Here is a 15598-nt window from a genome sequence, read left to right as displayed (position 1 = left end):
GGTACACCCTAGTAGAGGGGTAAGGGTAGGAAATGCGTTTTTCTAAAGTACATAAACCTTTGAGATTGACTGTATAGCCAATAAATCCTTAAACGCATTCTTTTTGATACGAAAAAGTTGAATGAAGTTGAATGTGAACGATAGAAAGGTTTCGTGTTGAGCAACGCGAGATGAAATAACAAGAATGACTAAGAGAATTGAAAATGTCAAGTACACTGAACCGACGCGAATTTTAAATTGTTTAAATGCGAACATATTGCGAAGAATTAGATTTCGTTATCCTGCAACGGTTTCCTTACGAAAACCTCGCATAATTTCATAGCGAAACTCGATAGTTAAAAAGTTCTAAGCATATAGATTCCACTTGCGGCTGTAATATCGAACGTAAGTATGCGTTGTTGCAAAAGGTTTAGGTGTGAAGAGAGAGGGAGAAGGAGGTTGAAAATTGTTGAGAAGTTGCACAGAAATCGTTATTGACTTCTGCTTGTGCAATTTAGAACAGTGGGTGTCGAAATGCTTTGCTTCAATCGCTGCTACCATTCAATTTTACCCGCGGTTTGATTACAAATTTCAATGGGATGTTCGATGACAAAATTAAATTATTAAAAACCAGTTGTTATTATACTAACAATACATAAATTTTCGCACGTAGTCGATTAAGCAACGTGTATACGATTCATGCAAAAGATGAAGACGTCGATGGTGCGCATGTATCTGTATTCACATTCCGCGATGGAATCAGCGTAAATTTTCATTTCATTTTAGATTTGTATGTTATTCTGAAAAGAATATTCTAGCAAAGATCCTGTCGGTCGATAGAAACGCGTAATGTAGCGTATAAATCATTAATAGCCGTAAAAAATTTTTTCCAAGTCTCGTAATCGAGGGTGAACGGAAGTTACACTGTGCATGTTGGTTATTATATGGTGATAATCTCCTTTCCCGCGGCATGACGTCATCTATAAGATATGGAGGTCATCTTCACTTTTTTACACTGCGTGACATGTTTTCTCTTGAAACATACAATAACCCATAAATATGAAATCGCTTAGGGTCATTGCTAGTGGCACGCGCAATAAAAACTGATCCTTGAACTATTATTCTAAATGTAAACTGTTATTCATTATTTTAATATCACCTGTCGATATTAATTATACTAATAAAATTTTCAGACTTCGTTTACGTACTTCACGTTTTTTCATATTCCTATTAGCCTTCGTGTCGAGATTTAAAACTAGGAAAATATGCTCTAGATTAATAATTATAAAATGATTTATAAGTAAAATGTAGTGTTACGAAACGTCAAGGGATTGGAATCATAATGAGAGTAATAAGCAAGCACGCGTTACACCTTGTAATAAATAGTACTACATAATTGGGACAATCGCGGAGCACATTCGCTCGCGTTGTAAACACATGTGTTCGGTACAAAACGATTTGCCGAGAGGGTTTGAAAAGTGTGACGGCCTTGAGAAACGAATTAGCGAGTTACAAAGAAATGGAAAGTCGGCAAGGTGGCCGCTAGACCCTCCCAGCCCGAAGATTGGAACGAGTTATCGGGCTCACGAATTGTGTAACATTGGCATAGCCTATATTAACGTAATACTAATTGGGAGAGGTGTTGCGTATGTATATATAATAGTTATCGCCAGATTACTCGCGGATAACGAGGCCGTGAATGAGCCAAGATGCTAACTTGAACATCTGGTCACTTGTCACCTGTTCGAACAACATTCCTACTGCTATTTACTAGGATTTAGCTTCGTATTTCTCATACTTGCTGTTTTAATGACGCACTAGGGTTTCCCATAAATCTGGGGCTGCACCCTCTCGATGCGCTTCATTCCCGTCTTGCGAAACTTCCACTCTTTCGCAACAGACGAATAAACCCGCGAAAACACGGCATTTTCGAAAGGAAAGCTCGCGATCTTTGTCACGGATGACGCGCGTGAAACCGACGATGGTGCCGGATGTGAAACTCGAAATTACAACGCGACGGGTTTATCTCTAGCTATTGTCACGCGAGACAGCGACGCGATTCTCTTCAAATTACCTGAGTTTCAACTTCTTAAATAGTGAACGAACTTTTTGCGAATTCGTTTGAACTAGAAGTTTCGCTAATGGAGTATTGTTTCCTTAAAGCTTACTGAATGAGAAAATGAAGTAGTGAAAGTGTCAGAATGTTTTAGATACGAATAGTCGAGATAGTTCGAGCTGGCTATGCGATTTGAATTGTAGATCATCGTAACGATGTCTTTGAATGCTCCAGCAGTAAAGCAACAATTTTACAATATGAAATCGACCATAACTGATATCTCTGATTATACGGCATGATCTGATCGCATTGCGAAATTCTGTGATTAACATAGTTACGCGTTGATTATATAATAATTACGCACGCGTTTTCATAGTCGAAAGTCGTCGAAATGATCAATTTTTCTTTCTTTCATTTTTTTACCTTGATATTTCGTAACCGGGAAAGAAACCGATAAGAGTGCTCATTAACTATGCCGGAACTAAATATTTTAGGTGTACTCAAACGACGTCATATTTAAAATATTCAACATTCGTCACATTCGGCGAACATTCAAACCCCGAATAGATCTCGAAAATGGAATCCATGAATTTCGACAAGTATTGGGTTACCTACTTATCGAGATATAAATACTCATCAATTAGCCGTTAACTGCACGGATCAACGCGCCTGGAATATAATACAACGTACGTTTCCTACTTGTAAAGTAGATTCAACAGAGTGATTAAGAAAGTTGACTTTCAGTACATCGATGCTCGCATGCAACGTGTCCACCAGAATAACCGCAAGCGCATGAATCTAAATCGAATGCGGTAGTCGCGACGATCTATTCTACAATTCGATGATTTAACGCGTGCTCGAGCCTGGTCTCTCTTCTATTTGCATCGCAGTCACTTTCTAACAATGTACAAACGGCGTGCGAGAAATTTAATTTCACATCTATTCCCAATCGGAATAGGAAAGCATGTGGAAAAATTCGTAGGTGATACCTTAAATAATCGAGGAGCTTCCTCCAAGCATTTCTTCCCAGAGAATTACCATTACAAATTCGCGTTCCGATGCGTTTAAGAATTTTACGCTTTTACCTTAATATTGGACTGAACTGTGTTTGTGCGTAAAAGAAAGTTTTCTAACAAACTCCTAAGTTAAAGTATTCAGATCTTGGAATAAGATCAACAGAACGCGAAGATCTTTATCGTATTAAGTTAATTAACGTGCAAACACGTCTGATTCCACTGCTTGTCTTGTACTCTTTGAAGAAAACAAATGAAGAAATCGAGCAAATTGTTATAACGAAATGAGGCAAAGTAACGAATCATCATTCTTTAATTTATCGTACGTTCGCCACTCCAATTTTTCTGTTTCTATTTCGAAAGATCTTCAGTGAAAGGGAACGCGTATCTTAATCGTGCCTGTGTGTTTTATCTCTTCGTAATCGATTCTTAGTAACGATGTGAATTAAGGAATAGATTTCTCCTTCATTTTGTCTATTAGCTATCATTAATATTTCGCTTGGACTTCGTAATAGCGAATTTTATATGTACATATTTATAATAAATTATTGTTATCTATTCACTTACCAGGTAACGATGGCTGGTGATTATATTTTGGCAGTAGCGGCGGTTATGATAGCTCAACTACGAAACGACGACGTCACTCTTACTCTTAGTCAGGTAAAATTCGTGTAATATAATTAAAAGTATTCCTTAATAAAGAGTACTTCCAATTTTTAATTAGTGGTAATTTGTAACTAATAGTTCCAAAATCGTGGAAACTTGAAAGAAGGAAAGATCAAAAAATTATTTGGAGACTTCCTTCTATTAATTATTCACTTAGTATTTTAATCATAATTGGAGGTATTCTATTCATAATTTTTCAATCATTGATATTTGTTTGTAAAGATTTTTTTACGTAAAAGTAATTTAGGAGATTAATTCATAATACTTGATACATTTTTGTTATCATTTATACTGACTCGTATTAATGATTTTATTAACATTTATGCGGGCGCGTAAGACCTACGCGCTCTAGGATCTGGATATAATCCTGATGATAAGTATTGACAAGTCCAGGTGCTTTCCAGGTCGTGACGGACCTGGTGCAGGGTGAATTTATGCAGCTTGGCTCTAAGGAGACGGAGAACGAGAGATTCGCGCATTACCTCACGAAAACATACCACAAGACCGCCAGTTTGATCGCCAACGCCTCAAAGGCGGTAAATAGCCAACTGATATTTCTATTCTTAATTATTTATCTTGTTCCTAAAGTGTTTCGAACTCGGCAAATACGTTTTTTTATTATAGGTGGCCATGCTAGCGGGTGCCGATGATGAACTAGCGGAAGTAGCTTTCCAATACGGAAGAAATGTCGGTTTAGCGTTTCAATTAGTCGACGATCTTTTGGATTTTGTATCATCTTTGCCAACAATGGGCAAACCGACCGCAGCGGATTTGAAACTGGGCCTCGCGACTGCTCCAGTTCTTTTTGCTTGCGAACGGGTAAGAGTTACAAAATGTTTTGCAATCAATCTTTTCTTCGACTTTAGTAAATAATTCACGTGCATTAAATTAAATAAAAATCTTCTCTATATTTTTGCGTTACAGTATCCAGAATTAAACGCGATGATCATGCGCCGATTTCAAGAACCAGGGGACGCCGAGAAAGCGTTCGAGCTGGTGCACAAATCGCAGGGCCTCGATCAGACGAGATTCCTGGCGCGAAAGCATTGCGTGGAAGCCGTGAAACTCGCACAGTCGTTAGCCGAAAGCCCGTACCAAAAAGGCTTGCAAGTCGTCTGCGATTTGGTACTGAATCGCATGAAGTAGTGATCGGAGACGATCACGATACGAATTGCGTGTACGACAAAAGTAAAGCGTAAGGCGAAACGTCTGGGGAAGGAAACTAGTAGTCGCAAAGAACGAACGTTGGCATCGAAAAGCGCCAATTATTACACATTTGCATCAAGATAAGCATAACGTGCCCTTGATACGACAAAGTGTTCAGATACTATCGAAGAATCGAAGAGACGGTCACGATATTCTTGTTAATTCGCTCGAAACTCGTGAACTCGTCTTCGATAATTATTGTTAATGGTACTTACAATTCTATACTTGAACTTGTATGTCCGTAACATAGACGTTTATGATAGTTGATTTTGCTGAGAAAAAGATATTAACGGGAAATTACAATTTCGAAAAGTTTCGTATGTAACGCGACGGAAAAGGTATATTAATCATGTTGTTGATTGTCCACAAGGCAATATCGAGAAACGACCGACATCGTGATTACGGGACCGATGCCTTGTTCGGATTTTAGGATGTTAATGAATTACAGTGTATTTAAAAAGCGAAAAGTCGCTCTACAAGTGCCCAGGTACATCTTGCAGAAAAGAAAGACACAACATTTAAGAGAATGTAAAGAGATGAACGATAACGTTCACTTCGCTCTATAGTGCACATATTACCTGATTTTTATCGATATTGTCGTTAGCCAATCATAAGTGTAAATAAAATGACGCATAGGAGTAGTTACGTACGTATTAGAATTGGTAACTCTGTGCTCGATTGTTCTCTGGTAGAACTTGTATACTATTTCTCGACGGGACTTATACAACGAACAAATGCGAAACACTTTCCATGACAGTATTTTGAGTTCAACTAATTGGGTATTGTGTATTGTAAAATAAATAATTCATGTAGTAATGAGACTTCAAATTCTCTTCTTTCTTTTAAATTCGACGTTACGATACATGTCAAAAAATGACAACTACGAATATACGAGTACATTTAGCTTACAACGAGGAGCAACAATCGCGTGGGTGCCAATACTAATTAACAGCATAATTTAATGTTTAAAACGTGCGAAGAATATCTGCCAAAGAAGATCGTATTGGTCTTAATTCTTCCACTCATTTGAAAACCGTATTTTCGGCCCGTCGATTTCAATAGGAATTGTCTGTTACTATAATTAATTGGCGTATTTTAAATCAATGAAATTACTAAAATGCCTTCGTAGAATTATTTTATCTTTTGATGCAAAAAGATGTCTAATGAAAATGGAATACCATCATTCCACGGTCTGTCGCATGAAAGCTGCTCAAAACATGTACTACATAACGAAACATATAGGTATAAATGTATAATAACTTATATTTATAACATGAATTAATGTATATAATTGCTCTTTAAGGTAACACAAATCACTGTTGTAAGATTATTAATGAGAACAAACGCAAAATATGTAATTATGTTCAAACTTAGATGTACGTTAGAGTAAAGAGATTCTCGATTGGTACGCAGAACAGAAATAAATGAAGCTCTCGATCTTCTGCACATCTTACAATCATTACATTTATCATTCATTTAGATCGTGCATGTTACTTCTTTGGAATTGTTATATATAGTCAAATGCTATGTCTATCAGAATGAGAAATTAGTCTATCGATTGAAATGAAATGATTTTAATAATCGTCCGTACGTTTAAAAGTATGTGCAAATGCACTGGTGATATAAAACACAAGTGAAATCTATTTTTCATGTGAATCATGCATGCGAATATTGTAATTAATTAATATTAAAATACGTATACCGGAGCAAAATTCTGGAATTGTAGTATTGCAAGAAATGAGTATTTCGACTTTAGATCGATTAGCTTCATTATTAATAAAATTGTAAACCGACGTTGGGTTCATTGTCTTATTTGTTGTGTTGGGGAGCACTAAATCCATGTTATATAATTTCTTTTTAATACAAATATTATATTAAAACCCAAAACACAGATTTTTATTCTTCTTTGAAAATATCATATCGCTACGGAATATTTGAATCAAAAATGGTTGAACAATTATTCTATTCGATGTCCCATGTAATATACGAGCTTAAACAATTTTCGGAGAAAAGAATATAAGGGAAGTATAATTTATGAATGTATATTAATAAGAGGAAATCATCTTGAGGAACTAGATCAGATTTATTTTTGAAATCAAGTAAAGAAATAAATGAACTCATATTTTATGTGTGACATATGAATATACAATTTTAATTTACTACCAACAAATATACATAAACGGCAAATATAATATTAAATAATGAAAATACCTTGCGTGTTTCATTTTCACAGCACTTGCTAATTTCCAGCTTACTATCAGCTTTCAAAGCTATAATAAAGCTATTTCCAATTTACTACCAGCGTACTATCAGTCGTGACGTAATAAAGAAACATTATTACAATGATAATATCAACTGTTTTCAAATCGTAATTTCCGGCGCTTTATCATAGTAGTTAGTAGTGATAGTTAGGTGGTTCTCAAACGTGATGTCGCCTTCTGCATGACGTTTGAGTGAAAATAAGCGCGAAAGCATATAACCGTGCAGTTCTGTCATTTGTCGTACTTTTTAATAAACCCCGTTAACGTTTAATACAAAATTGAAGTCATGACAAGTTTATTGGATCTTTGTGAACAGTATTTCGGTGCTCGCGATTTCTATGAAGTTTTGAAAATACCACGAACTGCCAATGATAAACAAGGTACGTAAAATCTAACCTGTAAATACGAATTCAAATTGTAGAATTAGACGAATTAAACATTAAATATTTTATTGTTGTTTTATTTCCTACTACATATGGTCCTCCTATCTTTTTCAGTGAAAAAAGCATATCATCAGTTATCTTTACTTGTACATCCCGATCGTGTTGAAGAAAGCATCAAAGCAGAAGCAACAGAGAAATTTAAAGTCCTTGGACGAATTCATTCTATTCTCAGTGATAGTGAAAAGCGTAAAATTTATGACCAATCCGGTGAATATGACGAAGAAAGTGAAGAAGTTATGATGAGAAACTGGGCCGATTATTGGAAGACCCTGTTTAAGAAAATCTCTGTAGAGGATATCAACAATTATGAAAAGAAATACAAAGGATCTGAAATTGAAATTAAGGACTTGAAGCGTGCTTATGTGGACAGTACGTACAGTTTAAATAATATATTAGAATATTGTTAATCTCGTAGTTATTGAGCTGGTTCTTACATGTACGTAAATATTTGTGTTCAGGCAAAGGAGATATGGATTACATTCTGGAAAGTGTCCCCTTTACTGATTGCGACGATGAACCAAGGATACACAGTATTATTCGAGATCTGATCGAGAAAAATGAGGTACCTGAGTACAAGGCATTCACAGAGGAGGATGAGAAGAAGAAGCAACGCAGAAAACGCAAGGTAAGTGGAAAGTAGTTAACAATCTGTTGTGGTATGGAATAAAATGCTTCGAGAAAGCTATAATCACTTGGCATGATTAAAAACTGATGACACAAGTGCATATTAAAGCTGTAGTTCAGTTGCACACTAACATATGAATAGATCTCTTGTCGAACTGCATTTTTCGACAAGGCGAACTGATTTTTGATCCTTCAGTTGGTAAAATGTGAAGTGGTACATGTTCCTTGTTATACGTTTTTTCCTTTCCTTTCCTCCTCTTGTCGTGTAACATTACCGATGTCAAACGTGCCGAAAGAAGCCAGTGTGTGTTCAAGTGGCAACGTGCTCGTCAAATCTGAGCTTATATCCCACCCATTGATCCCACTGTAGATCACCTCGGTGATCTGATGAACAAGTGAGCAGCGCGCTATTTTCAAGTCTTTCTATTTTTATCAATACATAGTAACGGCTTCATGATTGGAAGTAGCAGTAGGAGGTGGACTAGTAGTATGACCGGGAGGGGGAATACTAGTAAATAAGTAAAGAGGGAACGCAAGAGAGGATTCAGTCTACAGAACAATTAGATAGGTTCTAGCTCAGAGCTAGATGCTGCAGAATTTTCGGCTAAAATCCCTACCACAATGACCGCGAACCATTGAGCTGTGCGAACGTACGCGTGAAAGATAATGATACGTATACTTTGTACGTGAAACATAACATAGAATTTACATAATATAACGCGAAATTTTTAATCGATTGATCGGCGAAGAGCATATAATCGATCGCTTAAGATGGGTACCACTATTGGACTGTTTCTGTTCTCCGTTTTGTGCGCAAGTGTCGGCGGTGTGCAAGGGGTGTGTAATCACGTTAAAAACGACGACTTGGTAGAATACTCTTGTGAGGGCGGTCAACTTTCCGATCTGAGCGATTTACCACCGTCAACTGGAAAAATTCGAATCTACAACATGCCCATCCAACGAATAACTCCGGACACATTTTCGATGTTCGGTTCCGACCTTTGGGTCTTGGGTTGCACTCATTGCAGTATAATTGACATCGAACCAGGATCTTTTCAACAGTTCGATAATCTTCAGCATTTGAGTTTAGACAATAACCATTTGACTACCGTGAAAGAGTCGTCGTTTAGGGGTTTAGATTCGTTAACGTACTTAGATCTGAATTATAACAACATAGAATCAATTGAAGATGGGGTATTCAGGAATCTACCCAATTTAGTCGATATGAGATTATCTGGCAATCGTTTAGAATGCTTGAATCTTGTTGCCTTGGCACAGCTGAAAGAACTGAAGAGGATGTTTCTCAGTGAGAATTCCGAGTTTAAATGTCCTAACGCTATTACAACTTTCCTGGAGAATCGTGGTATCAGTTTCGAAAAGGATCCAGAATGGAGCAGACAATCGACTGATTTAATTAGCGTTCCAATTCCACCAATTCCACACGAAGACTACGATTATTACGATGGATCCATCACGGATGAATGGACGACGTCGCTACCCCCTTACCGTGAAAGGCTACACCCCACGTCCACTCCTGCTGCGGCACCGACAGCGTCCTACCCCCCATCAAGGTTGTTCACAACCGAAGAAGTGGTCTATCGCCCAATGTACAGTACACAAGATTCGAGAATGGCTACGAGAACATCGACAGTTCGCTATGATGATTCAGCGTACGACTATACAAGAAGACCTTATGCTCCTCCGACCATCACACCAGTCGACGCAACGCAACCACCAGAAATGATGCAACACGGTAGCCAGGATACAACGACCTGGAGATCTTGGCCGAACTTCGTGGAACCCAGCAGTGTTTGGCCCGAATACCCGCCCCATAGAAATCAGGACAAACAGTACACCGACCAACCCGATTATTTCAGCCCGCCTAACTCGTTTTCGCTGGCACCCGGCCCAGGTGATCGCCAGACGTCATCGCCCTACGTGGAACTCGTGGAACAGACCACAGGTCATGGTACCGACTGGTCGGAAAGAAATCCATCAAACGTACAATATCCACCGAACGGAGATCCTCAGTTCGACGACGGAACACGGAAGCACAGCATCCCGTCAGTGGATCCGATCGAAGTAAATCACAATGTTCGCCCTTTACCCCCGGTGATTGTCCACCCCGCGTCACCTGACAACGTGTTCCAACCCCCTTACTACGAGCACCCGGTCACTGTGCACGCACCGCCGTCGATGGTCAATCAGCGACAACAGGAAGAAGGAACTCCGAGTATCGTGTCAATCGAAACGACCACCGACAAGCCATTGCCGAATTGCCCGCCTACAAATTTATCATCGTCAATACGAAGCTCTTTGACCACGATCGTCGTCTCGATTCTCCTGGTGGTCACGCGTCACGTCTTTGTGGAGGGATTTTAGCTAAAAGTTTCACTCTCGTCTAATACCGAGTCAATAATTGAATATTTCACGAATCTCGGACAATGAAATAAATTATGCGGGAACCTGTGCGGGTGAACATGAATAGAATTCAATAGAACGCTGTTTATCGTGCTATTTAATCGCGGATTCTAGATGATCGAAGTGCAGTTCGATTTCTTTGTTTTCTTTTCTACGTCGACTTATGAACTTGATTGCAAGAATCTACCTAACGATCGATTCTTCAGAAACACTGCAGAGCCTGCGGAATCCATAGTGTATGTACATGGCTCATGTATTACAGTAACTCATAAATTATTTGTTGATAAATCCTGCACGCGTCAGTGTTTGCCAAGGAGGAACGCCAAATACGATTTCCGCGACGGCGCAATGCTGAATATCAATTGAAAGAGTAACGAGCGGCGAGGGCCAATGCAATGTATCCGGTGTGCTAATGAAATAATTACTAATGTCGTCGTCCAATCTAATGCCGAGTGCGTTATGTAACGACCTTGACCAGTGCGTTTGATCGAGATATGAATGTACTGCGTTTCGCGCTTTTTCAGGGAGTCCTGATCGAGTCGTATATAGCCGCGTAAGCTCGTCGCGTTTCCCATTCATGTCCAGTTGAACAACAATGTACGAGAGCGAGTCAGAAATTCTCCGACCTCTGCCAGTAGAATAGAAATTTTAATATACCCGAGGTACGGATAATTTTTTCTCCTCGTACATTTCTCCATATTTTTATCGAAGTCGAAGCGAAAACAAAAAATGCACTGGTCAGATGTAGGTTGGTTGATTCGACGGATTGGAATCTCTAGGAGTAGTGTTAATTACCGTTTGATTTTGATTGACCGCTTCGCTTGAATGACAATTGACACTAATCGCTTTGCTTTTGATTCTGTAATCAAAGTGTTTGATCAAACCGAGTTTTCATCTTCTCAAACATTATGTAAATTCGTGTGATTAAAGATGATAATGCACGGTTCACTTTCGTTGATTAAAGCAATTGTCTTAATTTAGAAAGATAGTTTGGTATTCAAACGCTGTTCAATTAAAGTGAACTTGTGATTTCGCATTAATTGTTTCGGGTGGACTTTGAAGGAGCTCGGATCGTTTAAATTTGGAGAACGATTCCTTTAAGCACTGATTCATCAGAAGTCTGTTCGCGTATTTTATTAGTCGGGACGCGACAGGTGCATTCGCGTTGATAGATCAAGGCGCACCCATGCCTCTGAGCGTTGGGTGGCCTTGTCGGAAGTCGAGAAGAACATCGTTTCAAGGGGTCCATTGTGAATTGAATATCTCTGATCTGAACACGTGCGCACACGTGCATTTCGAATGCGTGGAAAAGCACTTTATATAACTCCGTGAAACTTGACCGCGCCGATACAAAACGCGAATTAGCGTGTAACAGTACAATTAAGCTTCTGTATATTTTTGTACGATCATGTCATAGCTTAATTTTTCATGATTCTGCCTAAACTCCTGTTAGACACTTTTCATTTCAATGCATACAAGTTGTATGAATGTTATTTCTTTTTTTTTACCGAAAGCTTAGTTCAATAAATATTTTATTCCGAATTTCTAAATATCCGGTAATTTACGAACGGGATTCGTTTGTTTGTCGTAGCAATTCTCTTCGATTAAAACAGTGAATCATATCGTGTTGTGAAAATATGGGCTGTTCAGAAATGTCACGGATAAAAATTGCGTGGAGCAATAATGTGTAAAAAAATGAATGCGTGGTTGACATCAACACGTCGCTAAACAAGAAGCACTGATGACCCTAGGTCATGGTGTTTCCAGGGTTAATTCCCACGAAATTCCACAACGATGACTGGCGGCGAAGGGAATCCGCTTTCGTTACGCAACCAGGCTGCCTCGAACCCGTTGACTATTTTCAATTATTTCGTGATTCCGATGATTTCCGGAGCTTCGGGCTCGCGGCCAGATGTGTCGTTCGCTCTAGACACTCGGAGACGAGGTAATTCAAGGTTGCGGAAGCGGCTCCCTCCGATGCACTTGTGTGCACTCAGCGAGGGTATTTTGGCACGCCTCGGATTCGCAAATAGCCGGCCAGAGGCTATCGATGATGCAAAGCCAAATTGTTTTAAGAACCGTTAAACCTTTATTTATTTTGTTTGGAGAAATTGTAATCGAATAACGTAATCACGATTGCAATTAAAGAAATGCACCAAAGTAAGTTATAGTAATGTTTATTAATAATATTTTTATGTTTTAATAATGGTAGCTTAATTATTGGATGAAATATTATTTTAACAATCATGCTGTTTTATGATTTTATACAGATAACGGTTCATTAAATTTTACATATACAGAAGACATCAAATGGAGCTTATTTGGATATTTTATACATGTTCATGTGTATATTTTATATATTTTGATTTAATTTAATTCTTAATTTCTTGATAACTGAATCAGAGATCAGTTCTGGTTGACAAATTACATGTGCAAGTGCATACCAGATGCAAGTGCAGTACTAATCTGATGCCTGGTTGAAGTGGCATTGGCACGTCGTGATCTGCACTTCGATTACAGTCAGTAATAATAATAGTTCCTTTGCCGTTTGACGTTTGAATCATGCAGTGCTTGAATACTTATGCGAATATAACACAGACCATTTACGATCGCAAAATGCACCAGAGAAATTCGAGATAATAACACAGACCACTTCCTGTTCCTGTAGAATGCTTCGTATAAAGAAAATTCAGTTTTATTTTAAAAAAGAATATTAAAAATTCCACATTCTCAAATAGTGTTTAAAAATATTATTCAGTAAACGAGAAGCTCTATATTGTTATATAACAATTACGTTTGCTATGTACTTGTTTATGAAAATAACAATGATGTCAACACAACCGAAATAAATATTCCAAGATTCAAGGCGTCGCGTTTAGAAGAGATTTATATCTGCTAGAATGAAGGCAACATACCCCGATTGTATAATGCAATAACGATAAGTTCCAAGCTCATACTGGAAGAAGTTGAAGCTTTAAAAATTCAGTGTTCGTGTACAGATTTATGTGTAACTAAAGTGAATTGTTAAATGGTGAAAATCTAATTCGGATAATAGTGGTGAAAGATGTTTAGGCAGTGATGCATAAATAGAGCAAGTCTTTGTTGAAGGAAAAGCGGAAACAGCAGGTTGGCATTCTTTCATCGGGTCCCAAGTCGAATGTCGTTCCGATAATCGGTGCATTCAGAATTTCGCGAGCCGTTGTGTAATCGCCTAACATTAGGCCGCACGGCTGATGTACTTGCCAGAAATTTATAAATAACGGAATTTCCTCAGCGTCGAATTATGGAGTAGGTCACTGGGAATATGGAACATCATCGACAAATCTGAAGAACTACACGCATCTGTTTCTTATGAGGGATGGATGCGTAAGCCGTAAGCTTCAACGATTCCACGAAAGTCGTTATTTATATGGGTCTATCTCGTTTGAGTAAACAACAAAAATATTCACTAGGCTCTCCCGTTAAGTTTATAAAGGAAATTTTGGCTAGAATTAATAATATTTATCGACAGTTGTCCGTCAAAAATTTATTCGATTTTGCAAAAAGAATTTATTCACGTAAACAGTTTTTGAAGAAATATCATAGCATGTCAGATCGACATGATTCCATTGACTGAGTTATCGCTTCAATATTTATAACTATCCTTTGATCCTCTATTTCTATATTAATCCTATCCTCCATTTCTTATTCAAAGAAATCACATCACTAGATTTAAGCTACTCATGTCTCTAAAATCCCTTGTGTCTTAGCTGCTTCGATTTTGACTTCTAATTTTCGACTCTGACTAATACCTCTAATTTCCTCTGTTGAAAGTACCGCTTGAAACAACGTTCCGAGCAAATACATAATTGACCGAAACATCACGCGCTTCCCCTGTCGAACACGCGATTTTCGCGAGCGTAGAAAATAGAAACGGAGGCGGTTCCTCTGGAGCTGGATCGTAGGAATGGGAGCTTTTTATTATCTTTCACTTTTGATGAGCCACTGTTAAAATTAACCTTCGCTCGCTGACGAGCAACCGTTCGATAATCTCGAGGATACATATGGCTAACTTCGAAAATAGGATTATGCGTGTCGTTGAAGTGGTCGTAATTATGTTCGTTAATGAGCATGCAGGAACTAGCTGCGTAGCCGCTGATTTACCGATCTCTCGATCCTATCTCTATTGCTGCTCTCAGCTTCTTATTAATTTAGGTCAAGTGTGACACGAGCAAGTTGTAATTAATTCAAGTTATCAGAAGAGAAAAATTGAAACAACGCCATAGCGAGGGATAGGAGTTGAAGAGTGAAAATATTTCTCAATTAACCACGCTTCGTATATTCGTATTAATCATGTTTCACCAGCGAGTATGTTTGATATTTTACAGTGGGCGAAAGAAGCAGAGGAAGCCGAACGCTTGGAAAAGATGCTGAAAATCGAAAACGAAGAAAACGCAGCCGCGAACGATTTGACGTTAGCGATACAAAAACGAAATCAAGCTCGCGCGGGTCAGTCCGACAAGTTCTTCGATTCTCTGATCGATAAATACGCGAAGATGGCAGAGAAACCGACGAGAAAGAAAAGCACGCCCACGAGAGGTACCAAGGCCGCGAAAACTGCGAAGAAAACAAAGAAGAGAACTTAAAAGAGTATGACTCCCGTATGAATTTCTCCCTTCACTTTAGAATATTCGCATAATTTTTGTAACTTAATAAATAATCAAGAAAAAGATGTACTCTATTGCATTGTACGCATATTTTTTTGTAAACGAAGGAAACTATGGTTGATTTTTATAAGTTCGTAATATGTCATTACAACTGTCATTAACAATCGCGTTAGGCGAATTGATAAGTAAATTATTGTGAATACGTGTAGACACGCCACGGTCAAATATAAAATTTAAATATGTTTCTGTTTTTATAATTGTATATTAAATCGAAATCAATGAA

General features: G+C 38.2%; 2 protein-coding genes across 7 annotated transcripts in view; both read left to right on the top strand.

Annotated features, from left to right (window-relative positions):
• Positions 1 to 6714, top strand: part of qless (decaprenyl diphosphate synthase subunit 1 qless) — a 32491-nt gene extending 25777 nt beyond the window's left edge. For both annotated transcript variants that reach the window (XM_018030991.2, XM_018030992.2), the window contains exons 5-8: positions 3619 to 3708; positions 4119 to 4250; positions 4339 to 4533; positions 4639 to 6714. In XM_018030991.2, the coding sequence (XP_017886480.1) occupies positions 3619 to 3708; positions 4119 to 4250; positions 4339 to 4533; positions 4639 to 4860 (639 nt within the window). In that variant the 3' untranslated portion in view covers positions 4861 to 6714. The remainder of the gene's footprint in view (positions 1 to 3618; positions 3709 to 4118; positions 4251 to 4338; positions 4534 to 4638) is intronic.
• A 629-nt stretch (positions 6715 to 7343) lies between these two features.
• Positions 7344 to 15598, top strand: LOC108628803 (dnaJ homolog subfamily C member 9). 5 transcript variants are annotated; one of them, XM_018030976.2, is made up of 4 exons: positions 7344 to 7561; positions 7679 to 7993; positions 8083 to 8249; positions 15037 to 15598. In XM_018030976.2, the coding sequence occupies exons 1-4, from the start codon at positions 7468 to 7470 to the stop codon at positions 15292 to 15294; spliced, it is 834 nt and encodes a 277-aa protein (XP_017886465.1). In that variant the 5' UTR covers positions 7344 to 7467; the 3' UTR covers positions 15295 to 15598. The 5 variants fall into 5 exon arrangements, 1 of the variants encoding a protein (XP_017886465.1); XR_003389650.1 differs by lacking the exons at positions 7344 to 7561; positions 7679 to 7993; positions 8083 to 8249 and adding exons at positions 8781 to 10905; positions 12437 to 12829; positions 12940 to 13188 and having other exon boundaries at positions 15037 to 15120; XR_001916809.2 differs by lacking the exons at positions 7344 to 7561; positions 7679 to 7993; positions 8083 to 8249 and adding an exon at positions 8781 to 10905 and having other exon boundaries at positions 15037 to 15096.

Source organism: Ceratina calcarata, unplaced genomic scaffold, assembly GCF_001652005.2.
Source record: "Ceratina calcarata isolate Rehan_Ccalc_2016 unplaced genomic scaffold, ASM165200v1 scaffold54, whole genome shotgun sequence".
Lineage (NCBI taxonomy): Eukaryota > Metazoa > Arthropoda > Insecta > Hymenoptera > Apidae > Ceratina > Ceratina calcarata.
Note: the sequence above shows the minus strand (reverse complement) of the source record. Positions and strands in the feature narration are given on the sequence as shown.